Source organism: Sphaerodactylus townsendi, linkage group LG14 (genome assembly GCF_021028975.2).
Source record: "Sphaerodactylus townsendi isolate TG3544 linkage group LG14, MPM_Stown_v2.3, whole genome shotgun sequence".
In the NCBI taxonomy this organism is placed as follows: Eukaryota; Metazoa; Chordata; class Lepidosauria; order Squamata; family Sphaerodactylidae; genus Sphaerodactylus; species Sphaerodactylus townsendi.
The window spans coordinates 33628775-33647108 of NC_059438.1; the positions used below are offsets into that span (position 1 = coordinate 33628775).

Consider the following 18334-nt stretch of genomic DNA (forward strand, 5'->3'; position numbering starts at 1 on the left):
TAATTTTTTTCCTCGTTGAGATTCTCGGTCAGTCTTAGGGAGCACTCGAACCCAGAACTAAACTTTTAGCCTGGCTTCAAACAGTCTGCTGGACAATAAGACTGAATGGATTGGGGGGTGGGTTGAAGCAATCCTCCACTTTCACTGCCCACCAGAGGTACCAGAGGACCAGAGATGACCTGGGCCTCTTTTTGGGCTAAAACTGGATTCTAAGATCTGCAGCACAGTTAGAAACAGCATCTGAACATCATTTGTCTATGAACAACTGTGTTTTACTGATCCTCCAAGCTCACACTTGAAAGCACTCAACTAGAACTACTTGTGGTTAGGCCCGTGGTGGCGAACCTTTGGCACTCCAGATGGTCTTTTTCCCATCAGGCCATGCTGGCAGGGACTGATGGGAAATGTAGTCTATAACATCTGGAGTGCCAAAGGTTCGCCACCACTGGGTTAGGCAATTCCTCCTCTAAGGACCTCAACCTCCACGTTGCCCGCATGTACCATTTGGCCTGGAAGTCCCTTCAGAAATTGGCCTGGAAGTCCCTTCAGAAATTCTTGATCCACCCTCTATGGTCACCTGTGAACTGCTTGTTCCCTGGGCCTTCTCTGGTACCCAAGCATTGCCTTTGGCAAGATGTTCCTGAAAGGTGGCTGATATAATGAAAGAAGAAGAAGAAGAAAAGTTTGGATTTATATCCCCCCTTTCTCTCCTGCAGGAGACTCAAAGGGGCTTACAATCTCCTTGCCCTTCCCCCCTCACAACAAACACCCTGTGCGGTAGGTGGGGCTGAGAGAGCTCCGAGAAGCTGTGACTAGCCCAAGGTCACCCAGCTGGCGTGTGTGGGAGTGCACAGGCTAATCTGAATTCCCCAGATAAGCCTCCACAGCTCAGGCGGCAGAGCTGGGAATCAAACCCGGTTCCTCCAGATTAGATACACGAGCTCTTAACCTCCTACGCCACTGCTGCTCTTTGAGTCACTCTGGAGTTTAAAACTAGTAGCAGATATCTTTCTACTTCCACATACACTTCACACAATGTAAGCCAAGGATTATCTACAAAGTCTTCTTCAACCCACAGGCTAGGAAGCTTCCCCTAATCTTCAAGTTGGCTTGTCCATGATCAGACTTTCAGGACTTTCCCTTGAAGGAGGAGTTGGTTTTTATATCTCACTTTTCTCTATCTTATGGAGTTTCAAAGCGGCTTACAATCACATTCCCTTTCTCGGCCCACAACAGACACCTTGTGAGGTAGGTAGGGCTGAGAGAGATCTGAGAGAACTGTGACTGGCCCAAGGTCACCCAGCAGGTCTCATGTGGAGGAGCGGGGAAATCAAACCCAGTTCTCCAGATTAGACTCCACCACTCCTGTGGAAGAATGGGGACTCAAACCTGGTTCTCCAGGTTAGAGACCACTGCTCTTTAACCACTATACCACGCTGGACAGCCCACACCTGAACCGCCAGCCCCACATCTCATTTAAGTTTACCAGTAACTCGGATTCAAGTCAAGAGGGAAAGGTACTTTGACTGCTTATGATATCTTTATCAAATGACTGACTGCCTACTTTATCCTGAGCTTCTACTGAAGGAGATTCTTTTGGAAAATGTGGAAAAATGCGCAGCCCATTTTGATGCTCGGATAGAGAGAAAAGAGAAGGCTATTTTGCGGGGGATGACCTCCAAGGCTTGTGCCTAACTACTATTCTGTTGTGGACAATTGAGTCGTTTTCATGGTCCAAGAAGAAGAGGAAACTAAAATAATTGGACTATAAAAACTGGAAGAGCTAACACCCCCAACCTCCACCTCCTTAATGGTTCTTGGATATTTGATTGTATATTATGAGTAAGAGATGTATGTTTGACAATAGGTATTTGTTATGTGTTAGAATTAGGCAATAGTATATAGTGGTATCCATTAAGTATAGTGATAAGCGGATCTTTAGGAATCACATTAGCACAATAAACGCAGTGTGCACTTTATATTGAGGCTTGTGTATTAGGGAACTATATCTTTGTGTTGATAAGAGAAATACTGCCATGAATGTGAGATTTGCTCTTGACTTCTGACACAGAAGGGGTCAAAGTCCTCCAGTAAATGGCCACATGTCTTTGGGGGGACCTGTTTGTTGAGAAACCCCAATACAAAGACCCTCGGGGTGCAATTATGCAGGACTTCGAATTGTGGTCATTGTCTATATATGGCTAAGAAACCTCAAGAGCTCACTCTGAAGTTCTTGGTGAAAGATTGATATATAGAAGGAAAAAAGGCATAAGAATGAGGCTACACACAGTTACTCAAAACACCAAACAATATGAAAACTGTAAATCAACACCCCCCATTTCCTTTATTTATTTAACACATTTTTCCTGCCTTTTTGCCAAGTAGCTCAAGGTCTCCAGTTTTACTGCACTGCTTCTTTAGATACTACACTGGTCTTTGTTATATTGTTTTATAATTCTGTAAATCCACCATAGGGGAAAAAAGGCAGTGCGGTATAGCCCGATCTCGACAGATTTCAGAAGCTAAGCAGGGTCAATACATGGAAGGCCACCAAGGAAGGCTCTGCGGAGGAAGGCAATGGCAAACCACCTCTGCTTCTCACTTGAAAACCCCTTCCCGTTGCCATAAATCAGCTGTGACGTGACAGCACTATACACAGACATACACACACGAACACAATCCACCTTGAGTTTCAAAGTGAAAGGCGCATGATAAATGAAGGAAATAAATAAATAAATGTATACTCACGGCAACCCCGTGAGGTACTTGGCTTGGGAGAAAAGGATTGGGCAGAATTCCCCCAGAAAATGTCCTGGTAAGCTGTGAGAACATACGAACAAGTCAGCTGGATCAGACCAGAGTCCATCTAGTCCAGCTCTCTGCTACTCGCAGTGGCCCACCAGGTGCCTTTAGGAGCTCACGTGCAGGAGGTGAAAGCAATGTCCTACTGTTGCTGCTGCTCCTGAGCACCTGGTCTGCTAAGGCATTTGCAATCTCAGATCGAGGAGGATCAAGATTGGTAGCCATAGATCGACTTCTCCTCCATAAATCTGTCCAAGCCCTTTTTAAAGCTATCCAGGTTACTAGCCATCACCACCTCCTGTGGCAGCATATTCCAAACACCAATCACACGTTGTGTGAAGAAGTGTTTCCTTTTATTAGTCTTAATTCTTCCCCCCAGCATTTTCAATGAATGCCCCCTGGTTCTAGTATTGTGAGGAAGAGAGAAAAATTTCTCTCTGTCAACATTTTCTACCCCATGCATAATTTTATAGACTTCAATCATATCCCCCCTCAGACGTCTCCTCTCCAAACTAAAGAGTCCCAAACTGTGATTTGAACACACTGTCTCCAGTCCAACATAGAATACTATATTACTCTGGCCCTGATTCTGTAATCTCTACAACACAGAAGCAGTAAACAGATTCTGCAGTGTCTCAGGTATGGGGTTTTGTACAACTGAGCCTCAGTGTATCTCGACATTTCCTTGCTCTTTCAGTCCCAAACATCCTGCATACGGAGGCAGGACTGAAACCGAGGCTCCAATGGAGTCAGCGGGCACAGAATCACACATGGATCCTGTACTTTCTCACAGATGTTTTCTTTTGGGTTCAAGAGAATGGAATGCCACAGAGTCAAGATATGTTCACAGGGTGCAGGAAAGACAAAGACTCATACACTGAAGAGAGAGAGAGAGAGAGTCCGACAGGCACGGCCTGCAGGCACGGCCGCGAGAGAACGGGGGAGCACAGGGGAAACGCTACATTTATGACTCAACATGCATCACATCAACTTTGGTAACAGGTTGGCTCTGTTTCAAATTACTTATATGCATGCATTATCTTCACGGTCTGTCCATTGTTTCCAGAACTGTACCAGGCATTCGAAGGAGACGGTTGTGATCCCCACATGGCCCGGAGAGGAGCTATAAAGCTGAGACAGAGGGCTTAGGACTATCCAACAAGAGGTCATTGTTGTCTCTGCTTAAGCCAAGCCATGGCAGAGATCTCTGAACAAACACAGGATCGATCCAGTCATCTCTTGACGACCGAGGTCATCAACATGTCGGACTGCAGCAGAACAGCTAGATTCGAGTTCAGGAGCACCCTAGAAACCAACCTGGGGGTGTGACCTTTCAAGAGTCAAATCTGGTGACGGCATCTCACAAAAGGAGATCCGACTCTTGAAAGATCATCTCCTGGAAATCTTCTTGGTCTCCGGGGAGTTGCTGCCCTCACCTGGAAAGCCCAGACTTGTCAGAACTTAGAAACTGAGCAGAGTTTGCCTGGGTTATACCCTGTTCAGGATAAAGATGACAAGAGATTTGTGAATTTGCCACCATTTCCTCGACAATCTTTGTTCTAGAATGCTCTGCTTGGGCCCTGGTGCCTACCTTGTTCTGTCCCCAAGGAACCAGGACTCAAACGGAGCATGCTAGGACAAAGATGGTCCAGGAAATGGCAAATGAATTCACAGATCTCCAGCCATCTTTATTCTGAACAGGGTATAGTATCTGGATGGGAGACCACCAATAGTCCCTCTAATTACTCCCCACCACTACGTGGAAGCTCCTTATCAGAGAGTGAAATTAAGGTAGCTCCCTATACTGGGCAGCAACCCAATCTGCTTGCACAGGGAACTAACTTTCCCTTTACTTACTCCAAGGCAGCCAAGAGCAAACCTCCTTTGAATGTCTCTTGCCTGGAAAACCCTATGGGACTTCCGTTAAGTCAGATGCAATTAAAAAACGAGGGGGAAAGTGCTACTCATCAATATGGGCTATACAGTGAAACCACAATGCAGAAAACTTTTGTGCATTTTGCACACAGAGCAGGGAGATACAACAGTCTGAGTGAATTCCTTCTCTCTCTCTCTCTCTCTCTCACACACACACACACACACACACACACACACACACACAGAGCAGCAGCAACATCTGCCATCTGTGTGGGTGTGCGAATAAGTGCATGCATGCACGTTCCCCCTCTCTGACACAGACGTCCCGATGCCCAAGTTCCGGTTTACCTGCTCACCAAAGCAAGACTCCCTTTTCTTTTCTGAGAAGCTCCACCTGGGAAATGTGCCTTGGCCAAATATACACTCACAGTTCGCCGCTAGTTAAATAATAGGTGAAAACAGGAACCTTGAGACGTCAGGAGGACAGAAGCAGGAGTTGTGCGGAGCTTTCAAGCTGAACGTTTTATTCTGGCAGAAGCCTTTACGGACTCGTGCCTTCTTTGGAGGTCACCACAAAAGTTTCTGCTAGCATTAGATCTTCTAGGACACAGGTGTCAAACTCGCGGCCCTCCAGATGTTATGGGCTACAGTTCCCATCATCCCCTGCCAGCATGATGCTGTAACATCTGGAGGGCCACGAGTTTGACACCTATGTTCTAGAACCAGTGGTGGCGAACCTTTGGCACTCCAGATGTTATGGACTACAATTCCCATCAGCCCCTGCCAGCAGGAAGAAGAACTGGTTTTTATAGTCCACTTTTTTCCTACCTTTAAAGAATCTCAAAGGGGATTACAACAACCTTTCCTTCCTCCTCGCTGCCAACAGGCACCTTGTGGGGGTAGGTGGGGCTGAGAGAGCTGGGAGAGAACTGAGACTAGCCCAGGGGTCTGCAACCTGCGGCTCTCCAGATGTTCATGGACTACAATGCTGGCAGAGGCTGATGGGATTTGTAGTCCATGACCATCTGGAGAGCTGCAGGTTGCAGACCCCTGGACTAGCCCAAGGTCAACCAGCAGGGTTCGTGTGAAGAAGTGGGGAATCAAATCTGATTCTCCACGTCTGCTGCTTATGTGGAGGAACAAGGAATCAAACCCAGTTTTCCAGGCTACAGTTCACCATTCTTAATCACTACACCATGCTAGCTCTCAGACTGGTGCCAAAGATGGTCTTCAAAAGACCCCTGATACTTTTTAATGCAATATGGCTGCCTCTCTGGAACCTATACATGGGTTTAAGGGCAAGGCGCACGCATTAGCCGTGGATCTGTAACACGGTCTGCACTGACAGATCGCAAGGATGCTTCGGGATGGGTACACACGCATGAGAAGCGCGAACTTCTCGGAATCAACTGGTGAAAATCAGGCTTTTACCTCTCCCACTAAGGGACAGGCCAAATCTTTTCGGCTTTGTAAGAGGACTTGCATGCCACAGGACGGTCAAACGCGGCAAAAGCCGCTCTGGCTTCCAGAGGAGGCAGCTCTAAAGCAATACTCTGTCACCACTGAGCAGCTACAATCCACCCCTGCAAATTCAAGACTGACCCCTCAAGCATCAGTGAGTAGCCGGCATTCAATGAGGGCTGGAAATGGCTGGTCTTCCCTTTCCTTCAAGTTTGACAAGTCTCGAAAGGCTGTTATGGCCAGACCCCCACCCATGCCTCAATGCCACTCGAGAAGAATCCCAGAGCCTCTTTCCTTTCGCCGATCCCCGCGCCCCACCCAAGAAAAAGCCTTCGCGATCCTAAACTTTGCGCCGGACGGAACTCCAGCCGACGAAGCCGCCTCCCTCCCGCAAGTGGCCCAGAGGGATCCCCCGCAAGGGCTGGAGGCGGCGCTGCAAAGCCTGTCCGGGAGGAAGGCACCAAACGCCGCCCCTTCCTCGGCGGAGCTCCCGTGCGCGCCGTCCATCCAACTTGCGCGGAAGCTGCGGATCGGGGCCAGCCGCTCCGGAGCAAACGCACGGGGCGGCCAGGGCACGAAAGAGGCGGCGAGAGGCAGCGGCCGCCACCTTCCCCCCGCCCCCGCCCGCGGAGCTCCGCGCAGCGCCCGCCCCTCCGCCGGTCCCGCCCGCCGGGAGAAGTGGACACGTCGCCACTGCAGCCAGGCTGCCGCGGCCGCCCGGCACAGGCGCCCCGCGGGGCCAGCCAGAGCTCCGCAGCCGCTTCCCAGGCCAGCCTCCTCGGGGCTGCTGCCGGCTCTGCCTCCCACCCACCCGCCCCCGAGACCCCTCCCCACCCAGGCCGGCCGGGCTGCTGCAGCCTCCGCGGGGCAAGGCGCAGCCCCCCGCCCCCCTTGCGCGCCCCGGGCCCTCTTTGCTTGCCTGCGCGCGGGGCGTGCGTGCCTGTGCCTGCTGGCCTGCGGCGGGGGCGCCCGGGGGCACGCGGCGGCGGCGGTGGTTGCAGAGGCGCCGCGGGCTGCGTGGAGTCGTGGCACTTCTCTCCCTCCCTCGCGGAGGCAGGCGGCTCGCCTTCCCCGCCCCTCGCCCGGGATGGGCCTTGGAGCCGGGCCCAGAGCGCCGCGCCGAGGGGGCTGCCGGCCGGCTGGCCGGCTCCAAGGGCAGGCGGGCGGGCGTGGGGAGCGCCACGGGGCGGGCAGGCGGGGCGCGCCACGTGCGCTTCGTGCGCCGGCTGGGCGGCCTGCGGGACCGGCGCGGGGCTGCGGGGGGGAGGAGATGATGTGGTGAACCTGCAGAAGGAGTTGGGGGAGGGGGCAAAGAGAGACCTATTTTTAATGCAGCTGTTTAATTCAACGGCTTTAATGCAGCCGCTTCGATGCAACTGTTCACCGTTGCAAAAAAAAAAAATATATATAGCCTGCAGTCCTGTGCAGAGTTACTCCGGCCCAAACCCGTTGAAGCGGCGGCGTTGACTGGAGCAACTCGCCCTAGGATTGCGCTGTCACTTTGCTCTTTAGGTGCCCAAAGAAGTTTTCAAAGGCGGCGCTTCCACCCCACAAGAAGTTTTAAGGGCACCCCACTGGCACATCCCGTTCCCTTTGGCTCAAAGGCATGGGTGCCTTCGGCGCCCTTCCTTTATTGCCCTTCCTAGCCCCCAATCCGGCCTGTCAACATGATAAAAGGCGGTGGGCTCTCAGCTTAGAGAAAATAGGGGGGAGGGATAAGGAGAGCCCCACCCCTCACCCCTGGAATGAGACTGCTCCAAAAGCAGAATAGAGCAAGGGTGGAAGAAGAATGCAGAAAGCGAAAGGAAATGAAGTTACGCACTTCTAAAACCTGGATTTAGAAGCACACAGCTGTTTCCCAGGATTGCACTGCTGGCTGACCGTGCTGTGGGGATAAAATAGAGAAGGGGGATATTTATTCCCGTTTCAGCCTATCACAGGTAAAATGGGAAGGGTTTTTCAAAACAGTTAAGAGTGTGGGTGAGAGGTGCTAAAATCTGTCCCTTATGATAGTACCATGGATCTTGCTACTCCGGATGATCAGCCGTGTTAGTTTGTGGTAGCAAAATAAAACAGGAGTTCAGTGTCACCTTGGAGGCTGGTACAATTTATTACTCCAAAGTGTTACTCTGGCTTATTCTTTTTTCCTTCAGATCCTAGCGAGACGCTGATCGCTTTACCACTCTGGCTAAATTGCGGTTCCACCTTTCCTGACTGAAGAGCATCCCGTTCCAAGATCGGAGGGGGATTCTTGGCTAACAAGCCAACATTCTTTTGGTGAATCCTTGAAACCCATCCAGCAATATATTGGGCAAAACTAAAGGGAGGCTCATATGCAGTAAGAAGGCAATCCAATTCTATCGACCGCAGCTGAAGCGAGGAACAACATTCTCACAAAGGCTGGAGAGCTGGATGCAGAAACACTCAGACAAAAGGCTGGAGAAGGTGCCCCAGAACAAATTTATTGTAGCTCACCCGATTTCTTTTCAAAGGGGTTTTCACAGGCAGTAAAATAATAAAACATACCTGAACAGAGCTTTCCAGTGGCTAACATAGATTTTCAATGCAAAAAGGATCTTGACTCCACAGTTCAACTCATTTTTTTTTAACAAGAGAGAATGAGTAGATGGCACAATATAAGGGAACAGTCCAGGAAGGTACCTTTATAAAGGGAATGGGATTATGGGCTATTGCAGTGTTTATGTAGTTATGCCATTTATTCTGTCCTGTCTTCTGCCTTTGTTATCCACTTTAATAACTGCTTATATTTCAAGCTTTAGATAATCTTCCATTTGTTTGCTTTCGCATTTGTTTTCAAGTCATCACCCCTTTGTACAACTTACTGATGTCTCATTCTCCCTAGCTGCATTTTAAAAATATTTTGTAATCTGACATGAATTTTAGTAAAGAAGGCAGGTTATAAATGAAGTAAATAAATGTGGACAGTGTTATGCATCTGCGTTATTCAAAACATCTCATAACAATAAAATGGTAAAACTAACATAAAGACTGTAAAAAAACAAAAGCCGCAAACATTTTTTCCAGCAAATTGCTTTTAAAGATGTGAATTCTAAACTGTTAACTTTGCAGTTTAAAATTACATGAAGTATTCTCTCACCGCAAGTAGGATACTACCAGTGGCGTAGCACCAACGGGATAGGGGGGGGGGCATGATGTCCCGGGTGAAGCTGTGACGGAGGCATAGCCAGACTGCAGAGGGGGGGGGCTGTTCCGGGGCAGGGGGCGCTGCCGTGGCAGAGGCGCAGGGTGTGTGCGTGCCTCGGGCGGAGTTTCCCCTTGCTCCACCTTTACACACAAGCCACTTGTGTGTAATGAATTAACATTTAGCAAATTGCTTCCTTGAAAGCTTACATATAGAATAGCTGTCAATATACCTATACTCTCTTGTGGTTATCACCTGAATGATATTAACTAAGCAAATACAAACTCCCTGTCTTTTTAAAAGGACTCTACCCACATAGCACTCCATCTTCCTAAACCTTAGAAGACACAAAAAGATCCTACTAAAATATACTAGTGGGGAATGTAATCACCAACAGTAATGCTAGAAAAGAAATCTCTAAAAAAACAAGCCACAGGATATAAGAATGAGTAGAATTCCAGTTTCACTAGGATGTTCTTGCCTGTGTTATATGAGCAGCCCCATGATTTGGGCCATTAGGTTACCATTATTTACAGAGATGCTCTACCAGGATTACAGTTGAAGAAAGCAGTGGGTTCACATCTATGGAATCTTATTAACTCACCTTTAGTCTACCTTCCTTCATCCCTCTTTTACCAGTCTCTGGTATCTTCTTTTCTGTGTTTTTTTTTCAGGCTGAGCTTGCCAATATTTTCCCATGCTGCCTGAAATACAACCTGGACATTTCTGTACCTTGAAACACCATTATTTCAGAGTTGTAACTTGCTTGTGTTTTATATTTTGTCCTTTGTTGTTATTGAAGATTTGTTGTATTTTTGTTGTAAACCACCTGCTTGGGTAGGTTACAAATTTCCACTGCCTAAAAGGGAAAGTTCCTTCAAACTTAAGTTGGAGGAAGGCTTCAAATTTTGAAGAGCTGTCAGACAGATACTGAACTGCCTGTTACCGTAATGTTTTTCCATTCATTTTCCCCCAAAGATCTGGTTACTTTACTCACATATAATTTATTGCATGGACAATGGATAACAATCACATGAGTATTCCAGCATTATTTGGGGGGGATTGGTTTCTTTGGTAGTGAGCTTGCAATATATAAAGTGTCTGTGGAAATGACCCTCTGGGAGGCAGACAAATTGTTGAGCACAATGCTGTTTCCCTCATTTTGGTAGTCTTAATAAAAGATATCAGATGGCTTTTGTTCTCGAACTAATATAGCAAGGCATCACTTTGCACTGGACACATTCCAATTTGTTGACATCTCTCCTGGTGTCCTAGACCTACACTCAATAGTCCAAATGAGATCCGACGTGAACATAATAGAATGGAAATTACTTCCCATGTTCTGAATGAAGTGCTTCTATCAGTCTTTTTTTGTTTTGTTTTTGCAGGCACTGTTGGGCTGACTCAAATTCACACGCAGGCCTGAAATCCTTTTGCCATATACTACAGCAGAGTCATGTATTTCCAAACTTTGTAACTGAGTTACAATTATTCTTTTAGCCTAAATATGGGACTTTTGAGTCTTTTTTTACACCCACAGTAGACGGGGTCTTTTTTGTCATCTTCTCACAAGATGACCCCTGTGGGGTCACTGTAAATCAGCTGTTACTGAAGGCAAACAAACAGACTTGTGAAATACACCTCAGGAAAGTCACTTTCTTGCCTCCTCTACTTCGCAGCACTGTTGGAAAGATCAAACGTTGAGAGGAGGGGCCACATATGGCATATCCATACCTGATAATTTGGCCCAATATCTTTCAAAATTTGTCTTACTGATCTGGGGGGGAGAAGGGTGTTGTCAAGATGATTTATGGTGACCCCGTAGGGTTTTCGAGGCAAGAGACATTCAAAGTTGGTTTGCCATTGGCTGCCTCTGCAATACAACACTGATATTCTTTGGAGGTCTCCCATCCAAATACTTGCCAAGGTCAACCCTGCTTAGCTTCTGAGGTCTGATGAGATCAGGTTAACCTGGGCTACTGAAGTAAAAATTAAAAAGTGACAGTGACAGTTAAAATGGTATTTGTATTGTCAAAGGCTTTCACGGTCGGATTCAACTGGTTGTGGTGGGTTTTCCGGGCTGTGTGGCCATGGTCAGGTAGATCTTGTTCCCAACGTTTCGTCTGCATCTGTGGCTGGCATCTTTGGAGGTGTATCACAGAGGGAAGTCTGTTACACACTGTGTCCAGCGTGCACACAGTGTGTAACGCAGCCCGGGGAACCCACAACAACCAACAAAGTGGTATTTGTTCTTTTGAGTATTGCAGACTGTGCATTCTAAGTTGGCTGCTAAACTAGCCATCCATATTTCCAAACAGAAATGATCAATGTCAGAACAGTTTTGCAACCCTCTAAAAAAAAGCATCTTCAAAGGTATATCACAGAGAGATAGCACACTTCTGTCTGTGATAAACCTCTGAAGATGCCGGCCACAGATGCAGGTGAAACGTTAGGAACAAGATCTACCAGACCATGGCCACACAGCCCGGAAAACCCACCATAACCAGAACAAAGGAATACTTTGCTATTTGTGAAACTTGTTTCTTTCAGGAATACTGAGGCGATTGCATGAAACTGTTTATTTCAAGCCATGGTGATAAGTTTTAAGTGGCTGATCCTCTATCCAAGTGTTGCTTAAATGAATATGTAACACCACTCCAAGAGACACAAAGCGCACTGCTCTGCCTGAAAGCTGTTGGCTCCATAACAGGACTTCAGCCATTTTTGAAATGGAGCACATTCCTTCTTTAAGAGCAGGAACTGGCCCAGGAGGATATATGCCTGGAAGAGAGGAAAACAGAATTAGTGCCATTTTCCCTAGAGATGAAGCAATCACTGCTGCCTCTATCCCATGTTTGAGGTCAGTGTGGTGGTTTTTATCATGTAATGCTGATTGGTCCAAAGTGATCAGAGGCCAAATTCACACTAGTATGTGGGTGATGGTAATGGAAAATACCGTTAGGTCGCAATTGACTTTTTATAAGTCAATTGTATTGTATTGTATTATTTGATTTGTATACCGCCCTCCCCCGAAGGGCTCAGGGCGGTGAACAACAACAGCAAACATCAGTAACCTCAACATTAAGCAACAAAACATTCAATAAACACAGGATCAATAAACCCAACATTATAAACATAGAATTATAAACAAGAACATCAATAATCATAACGTCATAAGCTATAAGGCAACAATAATCATAGCAGCATATATAATCAACAGAGATAGACATAATAAGCATAGATGGTGACTTTCCCATTCTGTAGCCTAATGTATACCCCATATTTCTGCCCTCATAGGGTAGGGCAGGGGTGGCCAACCTATGGCACCCCAGATGTCCATGGACTGCAATTCCCAATTGGCCATGCTGGCAGGGGCTGATGGGAATTGCAGTCCATGAACATCTGGTGTGACACAGGTTGGCTGCCCCCGGGGTAGGGTATTTACCACAGCCTTGAAAATAGCAACTTGCCAGCTCTGCTCCGGCAGACACAACAGAATTTCCAAAAGAGCCTCAGATGAGGAGGTGGCTCACATGGCCGGTTCTGAGGGACCTTTCTTGGTCTGCAGGGGCTCCTGGCAGTATAGACGAGACTGACCATTCCTGGTTTTCAAGGCAAGAGACTGAGATGGTTTGCAGTTGCCTGCCTCTGTGTCATGGTCCTGGACTTCCTTGGTGGTCTCCCACTCAAGTACCACTCAAAGCCAACCCTGCTTAGCTTATGCGATCTGATGAGACTACATAGGGAAGCCGCTGATGACCACAAACACCAGCAGTTATCTAAAAGAAAGAAGTGTCTGAAAAATCAACAAAGCCTGGTTACCGGTACTAAAAAAAAAACACCAAATACCAGAGACATTTACATGCAGCTGCAAATGAACACCATCCAGACACATGCTAATGCAATTGCAAAAGCAATTGAAAACGTGGTTGCAAATGCAATAGTAAGTATAACTGTAAATGTAGTCCACTATGACACATACAATGAGCCTTATCCTCACTGTGAGGTAGACAAAACATATACCCCACCACACTGCTATGGAGAAAAACATATCTTACTGTGATATGCCTCTGAAGATGCAAGCCATAGATGCGGACAAAACATTAGGAGCAAAAACTACCAGACAATGGCCACACAGTCCAGAAAACCCACAACAGGCATGATTCTGGCCATGAAAGCCTTCAACAATCTAATCGTCATGTTTAAATTACAGCCATTATAAACAAAACAGGTTACTTCCACTTTGGCCCCTTCCGCACATGCAGAATATTGCACTTTTGATCCGCTTTCAGTGTCCTTTGCAGCTGGGTTTGACTGTGTGGAATAGCAAAATCCACTTGCAAACAATCGTGGAAGTGGATTGAAAGTGCATTGTTCTGCCTGTGCGGAAGGGGCCATAGATGCTTGACTCGAGGAGTTTTAGAACATCCACACAACATTGTCTGTTAATCATTGACTTCCTATATTTCTCAAGCCTGGTTTGATACAGCCTTTTTTTTGGAAAGATCACTGTCAAAGTGTGTTTGCAGGAAGTGTGTCTGCCTGTCATGTGTTGGAAGGTGTGCAGGCCCTATGCATATTGGCATCATTTTTGATGTCTCGGACCCCCCCCCCCCCGCTGCCATTGTCCCCTCTTGCAACCATCATGCTGTGGGTAGGTAGGAAAAAGCCCCTACCCTACTAGCATCCGAAATGGGGCAAACAACTGGTGTGTTTGTTATTATGCCAAAGCAGATTGTATGGCTTCCATTCGAGCCAGTTCTTACCTTATCAAAGCCTTTGGCAGCAAGTTTTGCTCCAAGTTCCTCATTAATGCCTTCGATTGCTGTAACAGGTTTCTCACCAATAGGTTCACACACAAAGTCCTGAAACTTCCTGGTTCGGATGGCCATTGTCTGCAATGTCCAGGGCAGAGAGTTAAAGGGAGAAAAAACAAAGCGGAAGAAAGAGCCACAGGGGTATGACACCTTGCTTCATAGAAGGGCAAGAAGGCTTAAGCAGTGAATTGCAACTGAGACAGTATTTATTTGATTCAGTTATTTGCTAGATTCATTATAGTCCATCTTTCTTGCCACAATTCACAGTGCATTATGACTAAAAAACAATGCTGCTAAAACAGTACATACAAACCAACAACATTAGAGATCAATGCACTAAAACACAGTGCCTTGGAGACCAAACGTTTGAAGAACAATATACATATAATGAAGAGAAGAAGAGTTTGGATTTACACCCCACTTTTCTCTCCTGTAAGAAGACTCAAGGTGGCCTACAAGCTCCTTTCCCTTCCTCTCCTACAACAGACACCTTCAGGTAGGTGGGGCTGAGAGAGTTCAGAGAGAACTGTGACTAACGGAGGAAGGGGGAGGGGTGGCATGCAAGGGAGGTGAGGGAGGGGCCCGGCATCTGGACATGCAATGGAAGGGGAGTGAGTGAGTGGAGAGATTGAGGGGTAGCATGCAAGGGAGGAGAGGGAGGGGTCACCCAGCAGGAATGTAGGAGAACAAATGACACTATACCCACTAAACTTTCCCTTCTCACCTAGACACAGTGTGAAACAGACATTTCTCTGTGGTACACCTCGGAAGATGCCAGCCACAGATGCAGGTGAAACGTTAGGAACAAAATCCACCAGACCACGGCCACACAGCCCGGAAAACCCACCAGAACCAAAATGAAGTAGGTGAAAAAAACATATACATATCCAGCAATCATAGAGGTAAATTAAACAGGAACCCACCCCCCAACCTGGCCACCATTTCCAATATCACAGGATCCTGGCTATTCAAGAAGTAGTTCAGTTTAAACCAAAGTGGGGGCCAGAAGAAAAAAGTTGGGTCTAAATACCATAAATTTCGGGCAAACAAAGAGGTTTATGTCTATTTTTGATGTCAGATTTATTTCCATTAATAATTATTTCCATGAAATTCTTTTGCATATGGACTAGCCCATTTGTCCACTGTAGAGAATCAAAGGGCATTGGTGACACCTGCATGAGAAGCAAGTGAACAAGTCCTTTGTGATGCTGCTGGTGTATGTTGTTATGACTGGAGTTTGTTAGAGTGCATATGAGAACAAACTTGGCACATTGGATTCTTCCAGTCCCTTGTCTTGGATTATTAGAGAGAAGTTAAGGTTGGAAGTTGGCTCTGGGTAAGAAAAGGTCTGCCTCACAGTGTATGTGTGAAAGGAATATAATTATCCAGCACAGGTTGTAGATTATTAATGATGTGTTGTACCTGTTTGAGGTGAGCTGTATGTGACCACCAGTGGTGTTCTGTTTAATTTGGGCCTATCTTGTAACCGCTTATCCCTGGGTACCAATCTGGTTTCTATTATTGTAATGTAGATGTAACTATAGAGAGATTTTATTGTATTCACATCACTGCGTTGCTAGACTTTATGTCAATAGACTGACTTCACTTGTGACAGATTTATTATATTTGTTCAGTATAACCTGTGGGTTTTTGTGCAGGGCAAAGGAAAATTCTGTCTGAAAAACTGATCACATCTGGTTCCACAAAGACTATGTGATTGACGAAAGGACAGAAGTTCTATCGCAGACTAGCTTTATTAATTACTCTGTCCTGAGATATATGGTCTAGATAAAAAGCTTGTACAGAAAACAGTACTTATTATTGTGACAGATCTCTATGGAATTATTTATGCCTTAGAAAATCTGGGCCAAAGCTGTGACTGACCAGGTAATAAATTGTCCAAACCTCTTGTAGCTTATAAATTTTATTGGCTTTTTATTATATATTTTTATATTTTGGAATCTTGGTTCTTGTATTTTTAAATTCTGCATAGTTTTTGTATTTTTTGTTTTCCTTTTAGTTTCTGGTATTTCTTATGTTACGATTGTTACAGTCTTTGGAAAACAGCAATAAATAAACCTAACCTGTGATTAACCTGTTGAAATAAAGTTTTAAAACTCTGGTCTGATCTAGCAGGCTAGTTCTTATGTTCTTATGACAAAGTAGAGGGGACATGGCTTACATTCTCCTGGGCTTTTTGCTAAGGACAGTAAGGAGTCGGAAAGGAGCAGGCTGTGGCCAGTACCCTAGTCACACTAATAGACCAACCTCCCAAAAGACCAGGTACTCTTCGACATTTTTTTAAAATCAATGCCTTGGATGAAAGGATGGAGGGAATCCTTGAAAAGCTTGCAGATGACACTGACCTGGAATGAATGACTCATCTCTAGAACAGCAGCCTTCATCCTTTCCACACCTGAGCTGACAGCAGGCCAAGAAATCACAAGAGATCAGTTAAATTACAAGAAATAGGGAAACGAGAGTTACTGTGTTAAGGCCAGCCCCCAGGGCAGCAAACCAAAGGAGTAATTTCCCAACCTCATGACCTTCCTGCAGGCTGAAGACCAGTGCCTTAGAAGACAGAAACAAAATGCAAAACAAGAAGCTGAAAAACTGTGCTGAAACTAACAAGACGAAATTCAGCAGAGGTATAGGGCTTGGCAGGATGACACGTCAAAAGAATCTTGGGATTGCAGCTGATCACCAGACTAATGTGAGCCAGCTGCTATGAAAGCCAACACAATTGTAGTCTGTGTTAATAGAAGTAGAATATCCAAGTTGCAGAAAATAACAGTGCATTCCATGGTAGCTAAACCTTATTGGGAATATCTGCTCCGTTAGGGCATTGTGCCTCAAGAGAGATGTAGACAAAGAAGAATATGTTCAAAGGACAACAGACAGGATAATCTGGGGTCTAGTAAGGCTATGGAAAGACTGAAGGAACTGGGTATCTTTACCCTGGAAAAGAGCAGACTGAGAGGAGACATGATTCTTCATTTAGCTTGGAAGATGGCTCCTTATCTTGGCTTGGCCTATATGGCCATATAGATCCATGCCTCTGTAACCTCAAACTACTATAATGCTCTGTACATTGGTCTCCTTTCAAAGTCAGCTTGGAAACTCCTTGATGGTACAGAATGTCATCAGCTTGGTGATTAGCAGGAATTATTTGGAGCATGCCTATTGTCATGCCCCCACAGAAGCCTTTATTATTTTCATTATTTTGTATCAGTTACCCCCACAGCTAGCATGGGTTTAGTCCTCTGTATAGTCTCCAAAGGGAGGGAATTTTAGTTAGCCCCTGTCCCTTTAAGAAGTTTCCCAAGGGGCAGTTTTTTTATATCCCAGTAATCTGTTCAGTCAGTTCAGTTCAGTACAAGGTGCCTAAGGTGTCGGGAGGCAGCAGTATTTTGTCATGTCAAAGGTGTAAAGACAGCATTTGAGGTTTACAGAGAATAGTAGCCAGATAAAGACTCAAGGAACTTAAAGAAGTGGACGTTCCTGGAAGCAGTCAATGAGAAAACAAAAGTCTACAGCTTCTACTGTCCAGTCAAGCAAGTACTTTATTTTAGGCAGACCGTGGGAGGAGTTAGGGTCTCCATTCTTCTAAATATTAAACCTTTTGTTTGAACTGTTAAACCTTGCTTGTGACTCTCCCACTCTGTTCTGGCTGGGCACAGGGCACCAGAAACAGTTTTGCTTGGGGAACAGAATACATTCTGCAGCTACACAATCTGGTTATCCATCAGATACCAGGTTCAAGGTCCTGATTATTGCCTGCATGATGTTGGGGCTCACATACCTGCTTGTCAAATAACATAGTGGAATTGTGTGCAGTTTGCAGCAACAGCTTCAAGATTAAAGCTTAGCAATATGCAAAACCTTTTAAGTAAGCACGAGCAACTTTAACTTGTAAAAAGTATGCACATAGTTTAACATTTTAAATTAACCAATCTGCACAAATCACTACTTGCAAACATTTAATGCTGCTAAAAATGTTGGGATTATTATTCCCCGAAAGCTCTGTGTTGCCCATTATCTGAACCAACTTTGGAATCATAAACTCAGATGTGCGTTTTCAAGAGCAAGATGCAATTCTTTTCCATCGTCGCTACTTCAAGGCCGGTTCTCAAACATCCCTCGGCATGATCGACACTGTTCTTTCTGCCCTTCTTATATTGACTCCCTTGAGCAACAGCTCTAGGCCTGATTTCTC

At 45.9% G+C, this 18334-nt stretch overlaps 2 protein-coding genes and 1 long non-coding RNA gene across 5 annotated transcripts in view; 1 reads left to right on the forward strand and 2 right to left on the reverse strand.

Annotated features, from left to right (window-relative positions):
* RRBP1 (ribosome binding protein 1) overlaps positions 1–7311 on the reverse strand; it is a 41118-nt gene extending 33807 nt beyond the window's left edge. Inside the window, exon 1 of one of the 3 annotated variants that reach the window (XM_048515483.1) lies at positions 7079–7311. The gene's annotated coding sequence lies outside the window, so the exon portion shown is untranslated. Of the gene's footprint in view, positions 1–2748; positions 2832–7057 lie in introns of those variants that run through there. The other 2 variants (XM_048515482.1, XM_048515484.1) reach the window with 2 other exon arrangements.
* On the forward strand, positions 7260–9139 carry LOC125443404. The gene is made up of 2 exons (XR_007246117.1): positions 7260–8078; positions 8292–9139. It is a non-coding gene; the product is annotated as an uncharacterized LOC125443404 (long non-coding RNA).
* Positions 9140–11935: 2796 nt separating this feature from the next.
* On the reverse strand, positions 11936–16516 carry BANF2 (BANF family member 2). The gene is made up of 3 exons (XM_048516163.1): positions 16485–16516; positions 14068–14196; positions 11936–12082 (listed from the first exon to the last, which is right to left on the reverse strand). The coding sequence occupies exons 1-3, from the start codon at positions 16500–16502 to the stop codon at positions 11936–11938; spliced, it is 294 nt and encodes a 97-aa protein (XP_048372120.1). The 5' UTR covers positions 16503–16516.
* Between the last annotated feature and the right edge of the window lie 1818 nt (positions 16517–18334).

Excerpts from the sequence above, each read along its gene's own strand:
- BANF2 (XM_048516163.1), bottom strand. Across the intron at positions 12,083-14,067 it reads CTGCCAAAGGCTTTGATAAG|GCATATATCCTCCTGGGCCA; the intron begins GTAAGAACTGGC and ends CCTCTCTTCCAG.